The following is a 20,911-nucleotide window of genomic DNA, read 5'->3' as shown; positions in this document are numbered from 1 at the left end:
TATGATCATCATAATTATTTCATTTTTTTATTACTGGTTAATTTATTTTTATTCATTTTTCAATTTATTCATTTAATTCATTTTTGTGTGTGTTAAAAATAAAGATATTGAGAACATTGGAATGTTTTATCTGTGCTTTTCTTGTGAAAATCCTGATGCGGCCCAGCCTCACCCAGACTCTGTCTCCAGCTGTCTCCAGCCGGTAAATTGAGTTTGAGACCCCTGGGTTAAGGGAAGGATTTTGCTGTTTTATGAAAATAGCTTCTAGGGTTAGGGTTTCAAAACATCTATTTTCTTTCGCTAAGATTTTAACCTCATTGTCGTCAAATGAGTGGTTGCTAGCTTTTAGGTGCATATGTACTGCAGATTGAGGCCCACTAGTATTATCCCTGCGATGTTGATAAAGTCTTTTTTTGAGAATTTGTTTAGTCTCCCCTATGTATTGCTCTTTAGAATTTTCATTTTTACAATGTATTGAATAAACTACATTACTTTGTTTTTCATTTGGCAGCCTATCTTTTGGATGCAGTAATTTTTGCCTTAATGTGTTTATCGGTTTGAAATAAGTATGAATTTTGTGTTGCCAAAGTATTCACTGAATTTCTCCCTAAATTGAAAATACGTAGTATTAAGGCAGATTTCCAACAATTGGCAGATATGGTCCAGTTTAAGTTTGGTTCTTTCATGCAGAGAAACGTCGCCAGCAGTCTCATTCTCACCACTGAGACACCACTGGTGGACGTTTCTCTCCATGAAAGAATTAAACTTAAACCAGACCACATCTGTAAATTATTGGAAATCTGACTTAATACTATGTATTTTAAATTTGGGGAGAAAATTTACAAACAAATTCATGATTGTGCTATGGGCTCACCAGTTTCACCCATAGTGGCTAATCTATACATGGAAGAGATGGAGAAACAGGCCCTCACATCTTTCCCGGGGACAAAACCTAGACACTGGTTTAGATATGTGGACTATACTTTCGTCATAATTAAGAAACAAGAAATTCAATCCTTCACAGATTACCAGTGGCGTGCAGTCAGGGGAGGCAGGTGAGGGCGTGCCTCACCTGTCATCATGGAAATATCAAATGACAAAATAAATTAAACAGTTATATTTGTTTGGTGATTTGTACTTTAAAGTTCTTTTCCATTTAACTTGACCATTTTTCGGTGAGAAGGTTTCTTCAGCCGTCATCTGTACTTTTTTGAAGGTGTCGGACGTTTCGCCTCCTATCCAAGATGCTTCGTCAGCGAACTAAAGTCTTACTGGTCGTATCGGCCCAATTTATACCGTAAAGTCTCGTTATATCGATATTCTCGGGAGTCGGAAAAAATATCGATATAACCGGACTATCGATATATCCGATCCTGCGGCATGTAAATTTTCTCCTTGCGTTCATAGAAATAGTATCGTAATAAGCAGTACTATCGATATAACCGATATCGATATAACGAGACTTTACTGTATATCCCTAATGTGCAGACATAGCGGTGCCGGACACAGCTATGATAGGTCCCTACCAGGCTGGGGGAGCAGACGACCACTCCCTGTGGCCCCACTGATTGTTCCTACATTCCTGACTAACGACTGGCCTGTTTGCCCCACTCCCTCCGGTATCACCTCATCAGCATTACGAATGTTGCCTAACCTGTGTTACCTAAGCAGGCCATTGTATGAACGATGCAAATTGAACCTCACCCCAGACCGGTTTAATGAAGGATTTAGTTGTTTTATGAGAATCACTTCTTTTACTCCCCTTTCAAACCATCTATGTTCTTTCGCTAAGATTTTAACCTGATTGTCGTCAAATGAGTGGTTGCTAGCTTTTAGATGCAAATGTACTGCCGATTGAGGCCCACTAGTATTATCCCTGCGATGTTGATCGTCTTTTTTGGAGAATTTGTTGAGTCTCCCCAATGTACTGCTCTGCTGCATTTTATCGGCGAAGTATCCGGGTTGCAGGGGTGCTTGCCATTTTTCCAGCAGACAAGGGCAGATGCACAGTGCTTCTCAACACATTGGATTATGAAGACAAAATAAATAGGTTAATCAGTGATTCTAACACTTATGAGCAACTAAAAAGGGACCCTTCCAATAGATACAAGATTTTGTCGGTCAGGGGGGGTCCTTTCGTGACGTAACGTGAGGACTCGTCACCAACTCAAAAACAAGACTTCCTGAATATTCAGCGCCAGTCTTAAAACGTAAAATATAGCTATATGCGGTGGAATCTTTGTAAAACGGTCATGATCTGGTTGGTAACCAACGGGTGGCGCTGTTGGCCCCACCTGCACCTGCACAGGTGCAGGTCGTTTCCAATCAGTCACACTCAAAAGGACACCTGGCACGACCATTCGGTGTCGGGTAATTGTTGAATGTCATTGTTGTTTGATGCGCTGTTGTATGCAATTGTATGCATTGTGTGCAGTGTATGTGTTTGGTTAACCTTGGCGAACTTTTAATCTTGGTTTTCTTTTGATACTTTGTATTTTTTCTGTTCAGATGATTTTGATGTTTAAGATTTTGTTCCTGCTGACTTTATTTTAATACAATTTATCAAACACAACCTCCTGCTCCCTCCTGCCTGATTTTTGGGATCCGCACCCGCCATCACCACCTTGCAAACCATGACAGAATTACCCGACCAACCATCGGATCCCGCAGGTACAACGGACCCGTCTCATTTCCACCCTGTGTCTGGCAACGCTACGTCCACGTTAGCCCACGCCTCGTCGAGTTTGAATTGCGTCACTCGACGAGCTGTAACGTCCACGTCAACGTCCGGCCGAGACCTCCTTCCAGGTGGCCGTCCAGGGTGACACTGGGTGTCTGGCAGTGCACGCCCATGTCCAGCCATGCTGTCGTCGTGCATGTTTGAATTGAGTCACATCCACGATGAGCCGTGCAACGTCCGCGTTCCACGTAAGTCCGAGACCCAACTCATCGCTGGATCCCGAAGCGGCTAAGGACTGGTCTCATTTCCCCGGTGCCGGGCGGTTCGCGTCCACGTTAGCCCACGCCTCGTCGAGTTTGAATTGCATCACTCCACGAGCCGTAACGTACACGTCAACGTCCAGTCGGGACCCGTTCCCATACGGCCGTCAGAATCAGAATCAGAATCAGAATCAGAATACCTTTATTCGTCCCGCAATGGGGAAATTTGCAGTCCACAGCAGCAATTGAAGAGGGATGGGGTTGGGGTGGGAGTGAAAGGATAGAAAACAAGATATTCTAAGCATAACAAAATAAAAATGTCAACTGTATACTGTGCAAATGTAGATGTGCAAAAACCGTTCTATAAACAAGACTGTACATAGTGCAGAATCAAGAAATGCATTTAGATATATTGCAACAACCCATATTTACAAGTGTCCAGTTTTTTTTTTTTTTTTTTTTTTTTCACATGTGATCATTGGGAATTGTGAAGCCTGACAGCAGTCGGTAGGAACGAGCGGCGGTACCTCTCCTTCTTGCAGCGCGGGTGTAATAGTCTCTGGCTAAAGGAGCTACCCAGAGCTGTCAGGATGGGCAGGAGGGGGTGGGAGGGGCTGTCCGTCATAGCTTTTAGTTTAGCTAGCGTCCGTCTGTTGCCCACCTCCTCAAGAGAGTCCAGCGAGCAGCCCACGACAGAACTGGCCCGCTTGACAAAGCGCTCCAGTCTTTTTCTGTCCCGGGTGGTGATGCTGCCTGACCAGCAGACAATGCCATAGTGGATGGCTGATGCCACCACAGAGTCATAGAAAGTCTTTAGGAGTGACCCCTGAACTCCAAAAGACCTCAGTTTCCTGAGGAGGAAGAGGCGACTCTGTCCCTTTTTGATTAGGGCATCCGTGTTTGTTGTCCAGTCCAGTTTATTGTTGAGAGTAACACCCAGGTACTTGTAGGAGGTCACCCTCTCAATGTCCGAACCCTGGATGTTCAATGGTGCAGGTGACGATTGTTTCCTGCAGAAATCCACCACCAGCTCCTTGGTTTTGCCAGTGTTGATCTGGAGGTGATTCTGCTGGCACCAGTCCACAAAGTCCTTTGTCAGTCCCCTGTACTCCCTATCGTCTCCCTCTGTAATGAGGCCGACAATAGCTGAGTCGTCAGAGAACTTCTGAAGGTGGCAGGTTGGGGTGTTGTAGTTGAAGTCCGAGGTGTAGAGGGTGAAGAGGAATGGAGCCAGGACTGTTCCCTGCGGCGCTCCGGTGCTGCAGAGAAGCCTGTCCGACTCACAGTTCTTTACCCTCACGTACTGTGGCCTGTTTGTGAGGTAGTCTGTAATCCAGGATGAGAGGTGATGGTCGACTCCGGCATGCTGCAGCTTGGTGCCACTCTGCACCTGTCCACGTCCACGCCGCCCCATGCGTCGTCGCGTGAACGTGCGAGAGGGATCGCACTCACGCCCATGACGATCCGTGCTGCGTCTTCGTCCACCCCAGGCTGAGTCCCGTTCCCATCAGGCCGCCGCCCATCATATGCTGGAGAGGCAACGGTTGCCGTCTCCACCATCGTTTCCAGGCGAGTTGGACCTTTTGGGAGACTGTTGGGACTTCTGGAAGCAGTCCCTTGAAGGGGGGGTACTGTCATGATCTGGTTGGCGACCAACAGGTGGCGCTGTCGGCCCCGCCTGCACCTACACAGGTGCCGGTCGTCCCGATCAGTGGCGGACTGCCACGTTCGGATTGGCGACCAACGGGTAGCGACGTCAGCCCTGCCTGCAGCCTCGCAGGTGCTGGTCGTTTTAATCAGTGACACTTAAAAGGACTCCCGGCATGACCATCCGGTCTCGGTTCATTGTTTGTTGCATGCTTTGTCTGCAATTGCATGCATTGTATTCTGTGCATGTGTTTGTTTAACCTTGGCGGACTTTTACACTTGGTTTTCTTTTGATACTTTTTTCTGTTCAGATCATTTTGATGTTTTACATTTTGTTCCTGCTGACCTTTATTTTAATACAATTTGTCAAACAACCTCCTGCTCCCTCCTGTCTGCTTTTTGGGATCCTCACCCGCCATCACCACCTCGCAAACCCTGACAAAAATACGCTCAGTAGAAGTCATTTAAAGCCATTTGCCAATTATGGACACAACTTGTCCGGAGACGTCGGTTGTCCTTTAAACCGGATCACATTTGCCAATTATTAGAAATCTGCATTAATACTACGTATTTTCAATTTCGGGAGAAATTTTATAAACAAATTCATGGTTGTGCTATGGGCTCACCTGTTTCACCCATAGTGGCTAATCTGTACATGGAAGAGATGGAGAAACAGGCCCTCACATCCTTCCCGGGGACAAAACCTAGACACTGGTTTAGATATGTGGACGATACTTTTGTCAGAATTTAAAAACAAGAAATTCACTCCTTCACAGATTACCTCAACTCGGTAGACATCAACATTAAATGTACTCGTGAGGACATTAAAGAAAACCAACTAGCCTTCTTGGATTGTAAAGTAATTATAAAAGAGGGCAGAGCGCTAAAAACAGAAGTCTTTAGGAAGGCTACGCACACTGACCAATACTTACTTTTTGATTCTAACCACAAACTAGGAGTTATCAGAACCCTCCAGCATAGGGCTAAGCTAATACCAAGAAGCATTGAAGGTAGAGAAAAGGAGTCAAAACATATCAGGAGAGCACTAACCCACTAACTATGTGTCCCCTCAGTGGTTATTCAACAAATGTCAGAAAGAATAGGGAATGAAACAAAAAATTCTCAAGATACAAAAAGGAGAGGTAGCAGTACCTTACATTGCAGGAGTTTCTGAAAAACTACAAAGTCTATCATTTCTTTCTTGTATATATTGTAAGGGTCCCTTTTTAGTTGCTCATAAGTGTGAGAATCACTGATTAACCTATTTATGTTGTCTTCTTAATCCAATGTGTTGAGAAGCACTGTGCATCTGCCCTTGTCTGCTGGCAAAATAGCAAGCACCCCTGCAACCCGGATACTTAGCCGAAAAAAATACAGCAGAGCAGTACATTGGGGAGACGAAACAAATTCTCAAAAAAAGACTATCAACATCGCAGGGATAATACTAGTGGGCCTCAATCGGCAGTACATTTGCACCTAAAAGCTAGCAACCACTCATTTGACGACAATGTGGTTAACATCTTAGCAAAAGAACATAGATGGTTTGAAAGGGGAGTAAAAGAAGCGATTCTCATAAAACAACTAAATCCTTCATTAAACCGGTCTGGTGGGGTGAGGTTCAATTTGGATCGTTCATATAATAGCCTGCTTAGGCAACACAGGTTAGGCAACATTCGTAATGCTGATGAGGTGATACCTGAGGGAGTGGGGCAAACAGGCCATTCGTTAGTCAGGAATGTAGGAACAATCAGTGGGGCCACAAGGAGTGGTCCTCTGCTCCCCCCAACCTGATAGTAGGGACCTATCATAGCTGTGTTCGGCGCCGCCATGTCTGAACATTAAATTATAAATAGGGCCGATACGACCGGTAAGACTTTAGGTTGCTGACGAAGCCTCTTGGATAGGAGGTGAAACGTCCGACACCTTCAAAAAAGTACAGATGACGGCTGAAGAAGCCTTCTCATTAATGGACCACTCCTGTACGACTGAGAGCTTACACAGACCTTCACTATTTTTGGATTTTTTTCAAAATCGCTGAATGTTCACATTTACCGTTCAAGTACTAAGTAGAGACGAGCGGTGAGGCAGCAGCCGGCTGAGCCTCACCATTGATTGCGCAATGACCATGCGAACTGTGCTGGCTTGCTCTGCAGTGAGACCACGTTGCTGTCCCTCTGCATATCGCTATTAAAGTGTTCAAACACTTTTAGTATATGAATAAAATTTCTACAGTTTAGCTGGTGTATATAATGTAGAGTCGCTTTACATTATAGACACTGTACTACAGTGTTTAATGTATTTTATTTTTATCAAAACTGTGTGCATAGGCGAGGCACACAGTTCTCCTGCCTCATGACAGGAGGCGCTGGCGATTACAGAGATTCTTCTTGCCCCTCCTCGGCTGCAGAATAATAGAATTAGTGAGAGCAAGCTACAGTTAACAGTTAGCAAGTTAAGTGCAACCATCCAGTCAGTTTTTCGTGTTGCTTGGCCTTATTTTCAAAATGGAGGATTACATATCTAAATTGAAAGAAGAATGCTAAATTGAAAAAGAATGCTGACATGACATTTTAAACACAAAACGTTAACCGTTGCCAATCAAATGGTGAATAAGCTACTCTTGTAGAGTTAATACGTTTGTAAATCTGACTGTGATGACATCAGTGCCTCACCAGCCATGAACTTCACCGCACGTCACTGTGCATATTGAAGTGGTCCAAACATTTACAATTCACATGTGTTCAAATAAAGAAAAACACTGTGACAAAATTGTCATTTGGTCCTGTAATATCATAAGGTTCTCACATAGCAAAGACAGAATAAAGTTAGCTCAGGTGACAATGCGTTGCCATTGAGTGGCAAATGTGACATTGGATTGACTCTGGCAAACAAGCTGTGGGTCAGTTGGTGGGTGAAGCATTTACAACTCCGGGCCATGTATGGACAGCCAGTCTTGTCTCAACATTAAATTCTGTTGTATTTTTTTCTACACAGTCTTGTTTTACATCACAGACGCATGGAGAATTCTATTAAATCACCGGTCACAAAGTCAAGCCTCACCATTCTATTTGGGCGTGAAAGCAAATCAAACTTGTTTTTATTCCATGATGCTTGCTATAGTCCCAACCAAAATTTCATATTGTCGTATGTAAACCACAATAACAGTATTTTTTTACTTCAAATCTGAAAATGTATTATTAATTAATTCGTTGTGCGCTTTGTATGTAATATGTGGTGATGAAACATTCGAATGGCTTCAGCAAATTCATAACGGCCCGAGAGGAAACCGTAACTACAATGTGGCCCGCCACAAAAAAATCACTTTGACACCCCTGTGTTAAATCACACATGCATGCACACATGTACACACTCACACATTCATGCATGTGCACGTTCGCTCATACTGACACACAAATTCAATGTGGTCAAGTTTACTGCTTTATTCATCGCTCAGTCTTTGAAATTGAAATAAATATTTCCAAGGATTGGTCATTTTAAAAGAAATTGTACCATATAAGAACACAGTGGCACAACAACATAAAATGTTATATTTTCATAACAATGACATTGTGTTTGTGTCTTACACATCAAGTACAGTATATTAGGCAAAGTTAATTTATACAGCAATATACATGGTGTGCAAGTCATCAACCTGGTAAACAAAAGTGGGAAGCAATGCATAATTAACAAAAATCTCTTTAATTACACCGACACACCTTCCTTTGAGAGAGCAGTGGCAGGTGATTCGGGCGGGGGTGGGGTGGGGGGGGGCTTCTATCTCTGGGTTTGAAGTTCAAAGAAAAGGCTTAACATATTAATTACTTTACTCAACTTGTCTTGTGTAATTTGTAGAGCACTTTAACAACCACAAATTAAAACAATTAAACAAAACTGACAAAAAATTAAAAACAAATCAAGTATTAAAAGAGAGACTTTTCATGATTGCAAATGTCTTGATGGAGTCCGGACACAATTTCCTGGTAAGATGGTTCTGAAAAAAAAAAAAAAAAAAAAAAAAAACAAGAACCACATGGAGAATTGGTTGATCGGGGCTACACATTGGATCTGTACATATTCTATTCTAGAATGTGACTGACCACTGTCAGGCTCAATAACTGAATGTCTGATGAGAAAGTCCAAGACCACCATGGCAGAGTTAGATTTGAAATCTTCAGGGGCCAGCATTTCTTTCACCTGAAGAAAGAAATGCATTCATTAACAATAGACAATATCCTCTTTGAATTCTGGAGCTTTTCAAAGTCAGCTTTATTGTCAAATATGCTAATATGCATGACATACAGCACAGATGAAATTACTGTCCTCTCGAACCCAGCATGCAAGGCACTTAGAATGACTTTAACAAACATAATAAACATGAAAATGCCAATTTGCCGGGAGAGGGGAGCCGCTGTGCGTTCACGCGCCGCCATCTTGGGAAAAACAAAAATAACAAATAATATGACAAAACAAAGACACAGAGAGTCATTCATTCTTCAGGACTTGCTGTACCCTCTTTGTGATGACATGAAGCAGTAATAGATGAAAGAGGAGAGGATCAAAGCATCCATTTAAGCAGTGGATCAGTAACGTCATGTGGAATTTGGGTTGCCCGTAGGACCATGTTTCATTGCGGGAGTTGCTAGACAGACTCTTACCTTCTCTATGGGCAGAAGGGAGAATTTCTGCACTTCTCCATCCCCTGCACTGGGCTTGAAGGTAGGTGGAAGTTCCAAATCAAAGATAAACGAACACTCTGAAAAGATCTCCTCTCCATCTTCATAAGTGTAGCTAGTGAACAATTTGTAAAGCAATCAATAGTACTTATGTGTCTTCAATTTTAAGGACAGGATTAAGTGGGCTAAAATTCTACTATCATTATATTGTTCTAAAAAATATTAAAGACATGCTGGTTTTCATCATGACCGCAATGTTGATGCAATTTATTGTTTTTTTTTAAACATAACCTTTTGCAATGGGGAGAGTAGGGATTTTTTATCCAAACTATGATGACAATAGTACTCCATCGTTTCACAAAATGACTCGAAAAACACAGTTTCACGTTATTATAAACGACTTTTAAAAATAATAACTCATAGTAAAGGATAGTTTCTGCCTGTATTGTGCTTGAGGTTGCAAGAATTGCCTCCCAGTTTCGTTAGTTGGAGTTACACTGCCATCCACGCTCATGTTTTATCTACAAGACAAAAATAATTTACAATATTCAAATGTGTTGTAGTCTACACGTACCTTATGGTGGATACAGGGTGGGCCTTTTCTGCAAGTGCTTTTGGGACACATGCTTCTTCCTGACATTCTTTCACAAGTGTATTCTTGATGCTCACACCCGCAGCCAGACCACCGGCTGCCTTCAAGTATACAAGGCTGATCAATTTTAATCCCCCAACTGGACATTAATCAAGTACAAGAGTAACTTTTTCAACAGCAGCCAATTTGCCTTCGATGAACAGGAAATTAGTGTTTTACGTAGGCCTACGATACTTTGTTTGTCTTTCGTTATCTTTATTTTGTTGAAAAGCAGAAAGATTTAATAAAAAGGTGACAAAAAATTACTGCTCTCCTGTGTCTGTTCTCTCTGTGATGTGTTTTGCTACACACTAAATTTCAACCAATGTGATCCGTTTGTGCTCACCATGTTGTCAAGTCGTCCAGGAAAGGTTGACTTGTTGGGAGAGCGTCGTGCTAGCCACATAGAGACGTCCCCACTCTCACTAATGGTGTAACCATTGACATGGACCCCATAGCACTTAACACCGAAAAGGCCTGTTGGACAGGAGAATGAGCATCAGATGGGCCTTTTGCAACAATGGATGTGGGTGACTCACTGGTCGCTGATCTTTCCATCCACATCACTGGAGGATCTGAGAATTTGCCCATGACATTGAACCTCTAAGAAAAGAGAACATGTCACCAAATTAATATTTCTTGAATTACTGTATATCATTCCATCTGAAAAAATAATAAATTTGAACTTTGAAGTATGTTTGGTTCAACCCCCGCCTTGATCACATTGCAATGAAACTGATTAAAATGTGAAACTGAATAAATCCAACAGAAAGGTACAGTGGTACGTTGACTTGAGTTTAATTTGTGCCATGATGTAGCTTGTAACTCAAATTACAAGTGTACACAATAATTTTGAATTCTGAAAAGAGTTACAATATCATTAACCCATTGCCGCCTACAAAATAAACAAAAATCACACTTGGTGATTCGTTTTGAAAAAAATAGCACGGTATTGTAAGATATTAAACCGTCAATGACATTTTAGAGACACCCGGTTTATAAAGTGTAATTAAGCCAAGTCACGCACATTGCAGTACAGTTTTTGTTTAAATTTAAATGGCATGCAAACAAACAAAGTAAAGGAAACAAACAACAGTGCAAACAAAACAGAACAAAATCAAACACACTGGCTTTGAACACCTCGTGAAGCAGTCTGCTTCGAGAAATAAATCAAAAGTGCACCTCAACAAATATTTCTGCATAGTTAACTTTTTGTAAAAATTGGCTACATACATTAGGCGATACATAATCGCGCAACAAACAATACATAATTGCAGTACAGTATTATATTGACGTGTGCTTTGTGCGTGACGTCAGACATTGTGTAAGGATCTTTTCCATTCCCCTTGCGAGTGGTTCATTTTGGTGTCAGTGTGTCCCATTGTCACTTTCCCTTTCTTTTCATCTGCCATTCTTTGTCAAGATACCACTGCACCGGTAGCAAGCGACCAAATGCTACGAAAGAAAACGATTGGACCGTTGAGAAAAAAATATAATTCAGATGATATAAGAATTAATTAGAATTGGAATGTTGCCCCATGCTCGGGCATCTGATTAGGATGCCCCCGGGACGTCTCCCTCGTGAGGTGTTCCGGGCATGCCCCACTGGCAGGAGACCCCGGGGACGACCCAGAACACGCTGGAGAGACTATGTCTCCCAGCTGGCATGGGAACGCCTCGGGATCCGCCAGGACGAGCTGGAAGAAGTGGCTGGTGAGAGGGAAGTCTGGGCTTCCCTACTGAAGCTGCTGCCCCCGCGACCCGACCCCGGATAAGCGGCAGAAGATGGATGGATGGATGGATGTTGCCCCAAGACTGCACCAACGTGTCTCACCTCATCTCGCCAACCTTTGAGGCAGTTGAGTGACGGATCACGTCTAAGGTTCGACAGAACAACGTCCACAGCCTCAGATCTTTTGGTGTAAGAGTCCAGCTTGCCGCACAGTGACAGAGCGCCACCAAGCGGTGGCTGAAACACATCTCCGTAGCTTGCCAACAGCGAGGCGACGCACGGCGCAATCCAACCGACTCTGATTCCGTTTACCTCAAAACGAAGGCAATTCGCTCGCCCAGACCCTGCGAACAGCACTTAAGTTAGTGAGTGAATTGCGTTCCAGCCGAGTTACCGCAACATTACGTCAACCATTTACCTGGCAAATAAAAGTTATTCATTCGCTGGAGGAACTGGAGTATTTTATCTGACCAGACAGAGGTACTCATGGTAAACTGCAGGTAAAACAGAGCAGCTTCACATGTAATTCACTTTACTCTTGCTACTCGAGCAAAACAACACCAGCAACCTTATGCGTATCCAAATACTGTATTTGTTGTTGTTTCTTCTCTTCTTCGTGGTTTGATGGCATTAGTGATTTTGCGCCATCCATCGGTTTATAATGTTCACTTGAAAATACATACACACGCACGCACAAACACACGCGCACGCACACGTACGCACACGGACACGCGTGCGCACACACGCGTGCACGCACACATACGCACATGAACACACACATACGCACATTGACACACACGCGCGTACACACGTGCACGCACATTCACACCCCAACGCGCGTATATTTTGGTATTTTTTCCATGTTTTTATAATTATTTTTCTTACTCACACCCCACCCCATTTCAGATTTTTCGTCCTCGGATTTCTGTACTTTTTTCAGATTTGATTTCTGTTTTCCAGAAAAAAATATTTTCGGTTTTTGGAATGTGTTTTACCATTAAAAAACATGTCTTGTTTCTTTTGGTAGTATCGAGTTCCTGATTTTCAGAATTACGTTTTTTCAGTTTTGCAATAATGCTTTCAAAAATTTCTGAATTTGTTTTTCTATGACAGAAAAAAAATAAGAAAAACTACCCTTGCCCCTAAAAATATAAACTAACACCTTTCCTAAAAGGGACTTTTCCCCCACCAACTAAATGCAACACTTTAATAGTTTCAATACAACAACTCGACAGTATGTGGCGTTAGTCAAAAATAATGTTAGAATTTGAAACACAATTTCTGTCGAGAAGAAGCGTCAGCTACCCACTGGAAATGTACACTTCGTAAGTCGCAGGAAGATGGAAATTTGTGTTTCGAGTACGCTCAAAGTATTGAGTGACTTTATCATATCGGATACAAACCGGCTCATGTGTTTACGTATAGTTTTTCCACCATAACTAAATACACGGTCACGTTTGTAGCCACCCGGAGCTACATTGAGCAGGCGTTAGCTCTGCTAGGTACCCGCTAACTGGCTAACCTCGGTGATACACAAGGTAAGATTGTGTTAAAATAACAATTGCGTAGTAATAAAAGAGGTAAGTTTGGCTGCTCTATCTCTCTTAGCCTTTCTGTTTATTTGTTTGCGAAACAGCACGTAACCATAGTGCTAACTGTACTTTTCACTCTATCTGTGTATCTGTCTTTCTTTTTTCATCCTTCCTTCCTTCAGTTGTGTGCCATGGCCTCAGCTGACGTGAAAATGCCAGAAATGAGTGAGGTCGTAATTTTGACAGTGTCCGAGGAGCCGTCTGTAGCAGAAGACGACAAGGCAGTGCTGGTGGCAACCAAGCTCAGCCATCAGCCAGGGTTTGTATGAACACTGAAAAGATACCAGCAATGCTGCAGCCTGTTGCACTTTTGTCATTCATTTTTGGTTTTCTTTCCAGGGAGCAGGTTCTCACAGTCACTCATCTGGAAAATGATTATTCGACTAAAACTGATTCCTTGTCCAATGAGGAACCAGTCATTGGTATAGTGACTTACATTATATTGTATGTATCTGCAATGCCCCTGCCCCACTATTAGGTTCATTGAAGACTCTAAATTGTCCAGAGCAGTGAATATGATGACACGATAAGCAGTTTAGAAAAATAATACTGTCAAGTTATACTGTATTTTGTGGAGTGTTGGCTTCATGAGTTTGACCCTGTCTCTGTGTATGCAGTGAAGCTAACAGAGGAGATGGCCATGGAGGCGGATGTGTTGTACCCCATCACATGTGGAGAAGCCACAGCCACGTTGGTGTGGAAGAAGTTTGTTTGCCCTGGGATTAATGTGAAATGTGTCCAGGTACATGTTAGCCAAATGATAATTTACAAGTGTCATGGACCAAAGTTGCTACACTGAAAGAAGAAATGATGTTGCTAAGACATTAAAGCATATGAATGATAACACTGTATTGAATGTTGTTGCAGCAAATAAAGTACAGTACAGTACAAATATGCTGATTTTTTATATTTACTAATTTTTTTAATGTGACCGACTCCACACTGAACAATGGAAAATCTTATTCCCTCCACACGAAGTCTGTCTTTATAACATTACAAACCTGGAAGAGGGATCATAGCATGACAGGGTTTCCAGATTGCTGAAAGATACAAAGAAGCAAAATTACTAAAAGTGAAAAAATAAAGAAGTAAAACCGGCTAACCGTTGGTTTACATAATTTGTGATGGCAAACTTCTCATTGTCAATTTTAGAAGAGTGAATATGTTGAAACTCTCAACCCCATTATGTTGGTGTTTGGGACCAGCATACATTTAACTGGCTTATCGTACTGTTTCAAATTTTAATAACACACACATATACATTTGGGATTTTGAATTTTGATCATGTTTAACATTCATTATTGTAATTCCTGACTTGTCAAAGCAGATCAATCACTCTGGATAACACGGCAGGATTTGTTGGTACTGTATATGGGTAAACCGCTAAACTATTCATCTTTATGCTGCCAGCACTCACATTTGGGAGTTCAGGCCCCGTACATTCCACTTTTGGAAGCCAATTTCTCATGCTGAATCCTAGAGAATCCTTTGCAGACTGAACTACTCTCATTTCACTTTTCTTTTTTTTTTGTACATCCTTGACTAAATCTACAAAAACATAATTTACCCTCATGCTTGTGCGTTGTCCCCCAGTTTAATGATCAACTCATCAGCCCCAAAGAGTTTGTGGGCCTAGCAGGCAAGTCCACACTGAAGGATTGGAAAAGAGCCATCAGACTGAATGGCACCGTTCTCAGGTATAAACAGAAAAAAAGTTGAAAAAAAAAGTTAACATATTTTCCACCCATTGAATTTACGGTTCAATTTAGTAAAGTTGTGAAACAATTGGTTAACAAGCATACCCACTTTATTCTGGTGACGTATTACCAAATTACGATTAGCGCAGGCCTCTATTAAACGGTATTGTGTTGCACTGACATTCTCCCAGTTCATTAGTAACAACTATTTTTGAAGTTGAAGAATTTTAAGGGTATTAAGACAATGTATTACCGCATGTTTTTATTCCTCAGGAAGATCATGGATTCCGGTGATCTGGAATTCTATCATCACGCAAAGGTCTGCTCTAACACCTGCCGCAGCACCAAGATTGACCTCTTGGGAACGAAATTGGCCAGCAGCTCGGATCAGTCTGCTGACCTGGCTGCTGCCACCTCATCCACTGGTTTTTGTAAATACTGCAGCTCGAGGCTCTCCCACTCTACGGCCTGTACACATATACCTTAAAAAAGCACTCAAACATTGCATAGATTGTACTTTATAAATTCATAGAAACTTTCAAATAGCAGCTATATTTCCATTTATTCTCTCAGTATAGAAAGGTGTTTTTCTTCCCAAGTGTGTGTTTGGTCTTAGTCGAAATCTGAGTCATGTCCCACCTGCCCACAAAGATTGGTGGAAAGCAGTAAATGACTTGTCAGGATACTGGACACCAACATGCATATTGTAAACATGAACTGCATTTTGAAAATGGTGTCAAGACTACAACCTTGGTTAATATCAGTACAATGGAAACAAAAAACTGGGATTTGTTGAAATATTACATCATTTCCATTTTAGTGAATGGAGACTCCCACCCAGAGGAATCAGAAGGACCTCCAGAGGGAATCACAGCCGTTGGAGGTGCTTCTGAATCTTTGTGCCCATTCGCTTGAAAAGAAAATGGCAGTCGGGAGTGACAGCTCCGGATTCCATTCTCCTTGCATGGATTTGTGTGTGCAGAGGATGCCTTGTCATTCTGGCGTGCATTGAATGACGCCGGGCTGCTGGAGGAGGTGATTGAGGACTTCCAGAAGGAGCTCCAAGAGGTTCTCAAGGGTCTACAGGAAAGAGTGTGTGAGCCATCATTGCAGGTTAAAGGTTAGAATCCCATTCAATTAAAAGGTTGTTTTTTGATATGTCAAGGCTTGAACGAGGCCATTCGATCCAGTATCGCAACAACCAGCTGAGACATTTGACATGGAGTGTTTTCTTTTACCAGATGCTGCTTTGCTCGACAGCATCGTGCACAACTTTGGAATGCTGGATCTTGTGAAGAACGTTTTGAGCAGTCATAAGAGCCGGATGGACCATTATAGAGAGCAGTACACCAGCAGCCTTGCAGGTCAGTGTTTGTTGAAACAAACTGAGGGCTTGGTAAACTTTTGTGCTCAAAAACCAAATTACATTTTTCATAGTGACTGATGGGCTTGGTTATACTTTTTTGTATTTACCATACAATAAAACAACCAACCAATGATTGAATTAGATAAAAGTAAAGGTTCTGATTACATTTTTGTTATGTTGGTGAAAAATTAATAATGATTTGACAGCACTTGTGATCATGTAAATGGGGGATATCATTCATTCATCATACCATTGGGGATAAACCTGACACTGGTGTAAATTATATTTTACTTACATAGTTGCAAAATGCCATAATTTTATCGCCTGTTAATGAAGAGCCAGAATTTGAAGCTGAACTTCTGCACTGTGAGGTGAATGTGCTAACCTACCCGCAAGTTAAATATGAATAGACTAATAATGGCAATGTCGATTCCACTAAGAAGATAAATTAGTCCTAAGAGGTTTGGTCAACTCCAATGCATGCACTCTCAGAGAGTATACACTACACTAATGTTGGATAAATATTGAATAAAGATTAATGTAGCATAAAATACAAACAAGCATATGCAAGAAACTGGTGGAGTAGAAACTGCACAGTACATTCAAATGTACACAAAAGTGGCTCATTGTTTTTGTTAAAGGACAACCGACACCTTTTTTGTTTCCTAACTGACATCAGAAAAACGTTTTATCTAAAATGCCCAAAACCTGATACTTTTAGTCAAATGCAAAACACCAATAAAAATGACTTAGTGTCCCAAAACTACTTCAAAATTACCTCAGAAAGTTTCAGTTTCAGAAGGTCGTGCCCCCTTGTTCGTGACGTTACGCCAGGACGTCTTGGTTTGCTCGAGAAATGCATTTTGTAAATGCACAAATTAAATGCACTTTAATCGATTGCAAACATCTATGCTTTCCTCTTCAGAACTATTTGAATCATATTCATAACTGGATGAGTAACAAGAAAGCATATTCTCCGAATCTGAAGCCATTGTTTTGATTCTCGATCAAAGACAAGACGTCTTGGCGTGACGTCACGAACAGGGGGGTGGGACCTTCTGAAACTGACCATTTCCGGATTCATTTTGAAGTCATTTTTATTGGTGTTTTTCATTTAACTAAAAATATCAGCCTGCCTGATTTGGGTATTTTAGATGCTATAAAACGTTTTTCTGATGTCAGTGGGAAACAAAAACAAAAAATGGTGCCGGTTGTCCTTTAAATGTAGTATGTACAAACCTTATAGCACAGTAAGAACACTACAACCCAATTTACTAACTGTCTTTCAAATGTGAAAAATATCCCTGATCAGTTAATAAATTTGTCTCAAGGAATATGGCATTTATATACTATTTCGCAGATATTTGGAGGAGGAAATGGAAATAGATTAAAATAACATATGCACTGTGATTTATTTTAATAAGTTTCCATCGAAGGGGCGAAGTTAAAGAAATCAACATTTATTGAAAAATGGAATCACTTTCAACATTCAAAACATATTATTACACAACGAAATATTCAAGCTCAATAATACCTACTTATGTTAAATTCCGCCAAATCATAGATGGTTTGTCCTGACCGCGTGCTCAACAAACTCCTCACAGACGCCCTCGCCTTCACGCGCAAACAATACACGTGTACCGTCGCCGAGCACACAAACATCGACTACCTGCAGTTGAAATTTGCATACTCGGCACGGCAGCCAATCAGAAGCCTGCTACTTTCTTCCGGACTTTTGCAAGCGTTATAAAGTCGTGCAATTGCATGTCATTTTCCAAAATAGATGCACAGAACCTCAGCCCAGAAGAAAGATTCAAAAGAAGCTAACAAGATATGTGACGCTACAAAACGTAAATTTACATTAAACCGTGACTGTAAAGTGTACGTGAGACTTATGAAAGGGGCTTAGTGGCTCGTAGGAAGCAAACGTTGCATTGTGCACTGCAATGACAATTGAGTACTGTAGCAAAATCTACAGCCATGCACATTTACCGTAAATTAAGCAAGGTAGCATTTATAGTAGGTGCGTTCTTGATTTAAAAAAAACTTTATACTTTGTGACAATGCTTTTTAATGTGATTAGTTGTCTCATTGTGCTTCAAGTTGTGAAAAATGGGGCAGGCAACTTTTCAGTTATCTGCCCTGTTGTTCGCTAACTTTTTGTCATGAGTTTTAGACACTGTACTATAATTTGGGCAAGTTCGGCGGGCCGGATTAAAAAGCCTAACGGGCCGTATGTGGCCCGCGGGCCGTAGTTTGCCCATGTCTGTTCTAGTGACACCACGAACAAATTGAAGTACTTTTTACACATTTGAAGTCATTTTTATTGGTGTTTTGCATTTGACAAAAAATATCATACTGCGCGTTTTGGGTATTTTAGATGCTATAAAATGTTTTTCTGATGTCAGTTAGGAAACAAAAAAGTGATGGCGGTTGTCCTTTAAGGCGGATTTCTGAAAAAAGAGGCATAACTGAGCTTTGGCACTTTATTTGTGTCCATTTACAGCTCTGGAGCAACAGTGTGATGAGCACAGGAAGCGAGCCAAGGAACTGAAGAGCAAATCTCAACACCTCAACAACGTCCTGAACCTTGCGCCTGCAGCGCCGGCGCCCAAACGCTCCCGGATGACCCGCGTTGTCTCCAGCCCAGCTTCCTCAGATCCCGCGCCCACACAGGTCACTGTGCCTCTCAGCCAGCTGAGCGCCGTGCCACTCAGTAAGCTCCTAACCATGGCGGGACCTCCAGCTGCCACCAATTTAGGCGGCTACACTCTGTTGACTTCTCCACTCAACGGCTCGGAACTGGCGGCTGTCGCTTCCAACCTGACGGTGCTCTCCGCCGTGGCGGGTCAAGAGGGGACGTCTTCAGAGAGCAGCACTGTTCTCTCTTCGACCTTTGTCAAAATGGTCAGTCCTCAGTTACAGTTGGTGACGCTGCAGGGTATGGCCGCCGCACAAAACACAAATATAGGACAGCCGGTCGGCACCATTGCTGCGGTGGACGCCACGGCAACGGCCACAGACATTTTTCTACAGGGAGTCCAAACTGGTGAGCATAACGAAGGGCAGCACAATGAGGTGAGAGTGGATGACATATAACAGCTGGTGGAGCAGCAATGACGGCAAATTTGCATTTCCTATGTTCAGAAACACATTTGTTTTTTCTTTTGTTTGAAATGAGAACAGTTTTGTTGATAAATGTATTTAAGACCATAGCAGTATTGACCCTTTTCCTCATCCATTTAGAGTAATTAATATAGTAGCCAATGAAAGGTCATTCAGTGAATCCTCGCATTTAGCGGTTCGGCATTTGTAAATTTGTTTATTTGAAGAATATATTTTTTTAAAGTGGTCCGGTGTTATTTGCTTAAAAGATCACATTTTCACTGAGGTCAAAGCAATAAATGTGTTGCTTTACCTCAATTTTGTGCTTCATGGTACTCATGAATTGTGTTCAAATGGGTTAAGACGCCAATCACAATCAGTGGAGCCGCAGGGAGTACTCCTCTGCTCCCCCCAACCTGAGAGCAGGGACCTATCATAGCAGTGTCCGGCACAAAGAGGTCCAGATGACGGCTGAAGAAACCTTTTCATCGATGAGTTAATAAGCTTTATTAGTGCTTGGATGCCATCGTGTGGCATTTCTAAATATCGTTTTTTGAATGTTGTCAATTGCTCACAGATTTTTCACAATTTGCAGCAGTGCTCACTCACTCACAAATTGGTATCTTACGTGACAAAAATGGAGGCTTCCTTGAAAAGGAAGATACTCAACTTTTGTCATTGATTACCAGATAACAAAGCATTGTTGTGAAGGATTGTGCTTATCAGTGCTATGTTTGGTATTTATCTTTTGCCGACATTGGGAATCAGAACTCAGAAAGTGCCTCAACCGAAGATGTATTTGCCTTGCAAGTCACCAGCCTAGAGAAAAGAACACAAACACACTCGTGGATGTCCTGCCGATGTTTCCCATGTTGTGTTCCTCTTGGTTGAGTTCCTTGTCTTCCTTATGTTGCCATGCTACTTCTTTTGATGAACAAAATACTTTACTTTTAATTTGATAGTGTGAATTCCTCATAAATATGTGTTGTAAATATACCTTTGTTTTGAACATGAATTATTTGATTTGTACGTTTTAATTTATGAAATAAATGCTTTGGTGCATATTGCATATGAAAACGTTGTTTCTCTTTTTATGACCTTGTGTGGTTTTGAATTAATGCTGCTTATTTTCAGGGAAAACATCAATTACAGATTTTCAAAAGTATAAAATAAACGGTCTAGCAAGATTTTTACACTTTAAAAAATCAACTGTAGTTCAAATAGCTCCATGAAGTTTGTTTTTCACCCCGAAACGTTTTAAGACCCTTCAAAATGGCAATTTGGAATGTGGTAGGATAGAGATGAAATGCGCATTACACATTTTGTTTGAATTGGCTTAAATTAAAAGCAGTGCTTCCATCTTTTGTCCATTGAAATGTAGCAATGTTTTTTATCTAGATATGGCTCATAGTGGATACTTACCAAATAAAAAAATATATAAATATACATATAACTCCCATTTTTCAATAAATTCAGCGTGATAAGTCAATTTTTTAAAAAATGATTCAAGTTATTCACCATCAGCACT

At 41.5% G+C, this 20,911-nt stretch overlaps 2 protein-coding genes across 2 annotated transcripts; one reads left to right on the top strand and one right to left on the bottom strand.

Annotated features, from left to right (window-relative positions):
• Positions 1-8,012: 8,012 nt before the first annotated feature.
• Positions 8,013-12,355, bottom strand: tpk2 (thiamin pyrophosphokinase 2). The gene is made up of 8 exons (XM_089003464.1): positions 12,042-12,355; positions 11,726-11,967; positions 10,431-10,494; positions 10,238-10,368; positions 9,835-9,953; positions 9,243-9,375; positions 8,685-8,781; positions 8,013-8,578 (listed from the first exon to the last, which is right to left on the bottom strand). Exons 1-8 carry the CDS (start codon positions 12,109-12,111, stop codon positions 8,508-8,510), a joined length of 927 nt encoding a protein of 308 aa, XP_088859590.1. The 5' UTR covers positions 12,112-12,355; the 3' UTR covers positions 8,013-8,507.
• A 539-nt stretch (positions 12,356-12,894) lies between these two features.
• On the top strand, positions 12,895-20,460 carry gmeb2 (glucocorticoid modulatory element binding protein 2). The gene is made up of 10 exons (XM_089003433.1): positions 12,895-13,161; positions 13,338-13,474; positions 13,555-13,637; positions 13,833-13,957; positions 14,809-14,912; positions 15,186-15,382; positions 15,733-15,795; positions 15,895-16,032; positions 16,154-16,276; positions 18,785-20,460. Exons 2-10 carry the CDS (start codon positions 13,347-13,349, stop codon positions 19,375-19,377), a joined length of 1,554 nt encoding a protein of 517 aa, XP_088859559.1. The 5' UTR covers positions 12,895-13,161; positions 13,338-13,346; the 3' UTR covers positions 19,378-20,460.
• The last annotated feature ends 451 nt before the right edge of the window (positions 20,461-20,911 follow it).

The sequence above is a fragment of the Hippocampus bargibanti genome, linkage group LG01 (assembly GCF_051943395.1).
Source record: "Hippocampus bargibanti isolate YZ-2025 linkage group LG01, ASM5194339v1, whole genome shotgun sequence".
Classification (NCBI taxonomy): Eukaryota; Metazoa; Chordata; class Actinopteri; order Syngnathiformes; family Syngnathidae; genus Hippocampus; species Hippocampus bargibanti.
The sequence above is the reverse complement of the archived record's forward strand: the minus strand, read 5'-3'. Positions and strand labels throughout refer to the sequence as shown.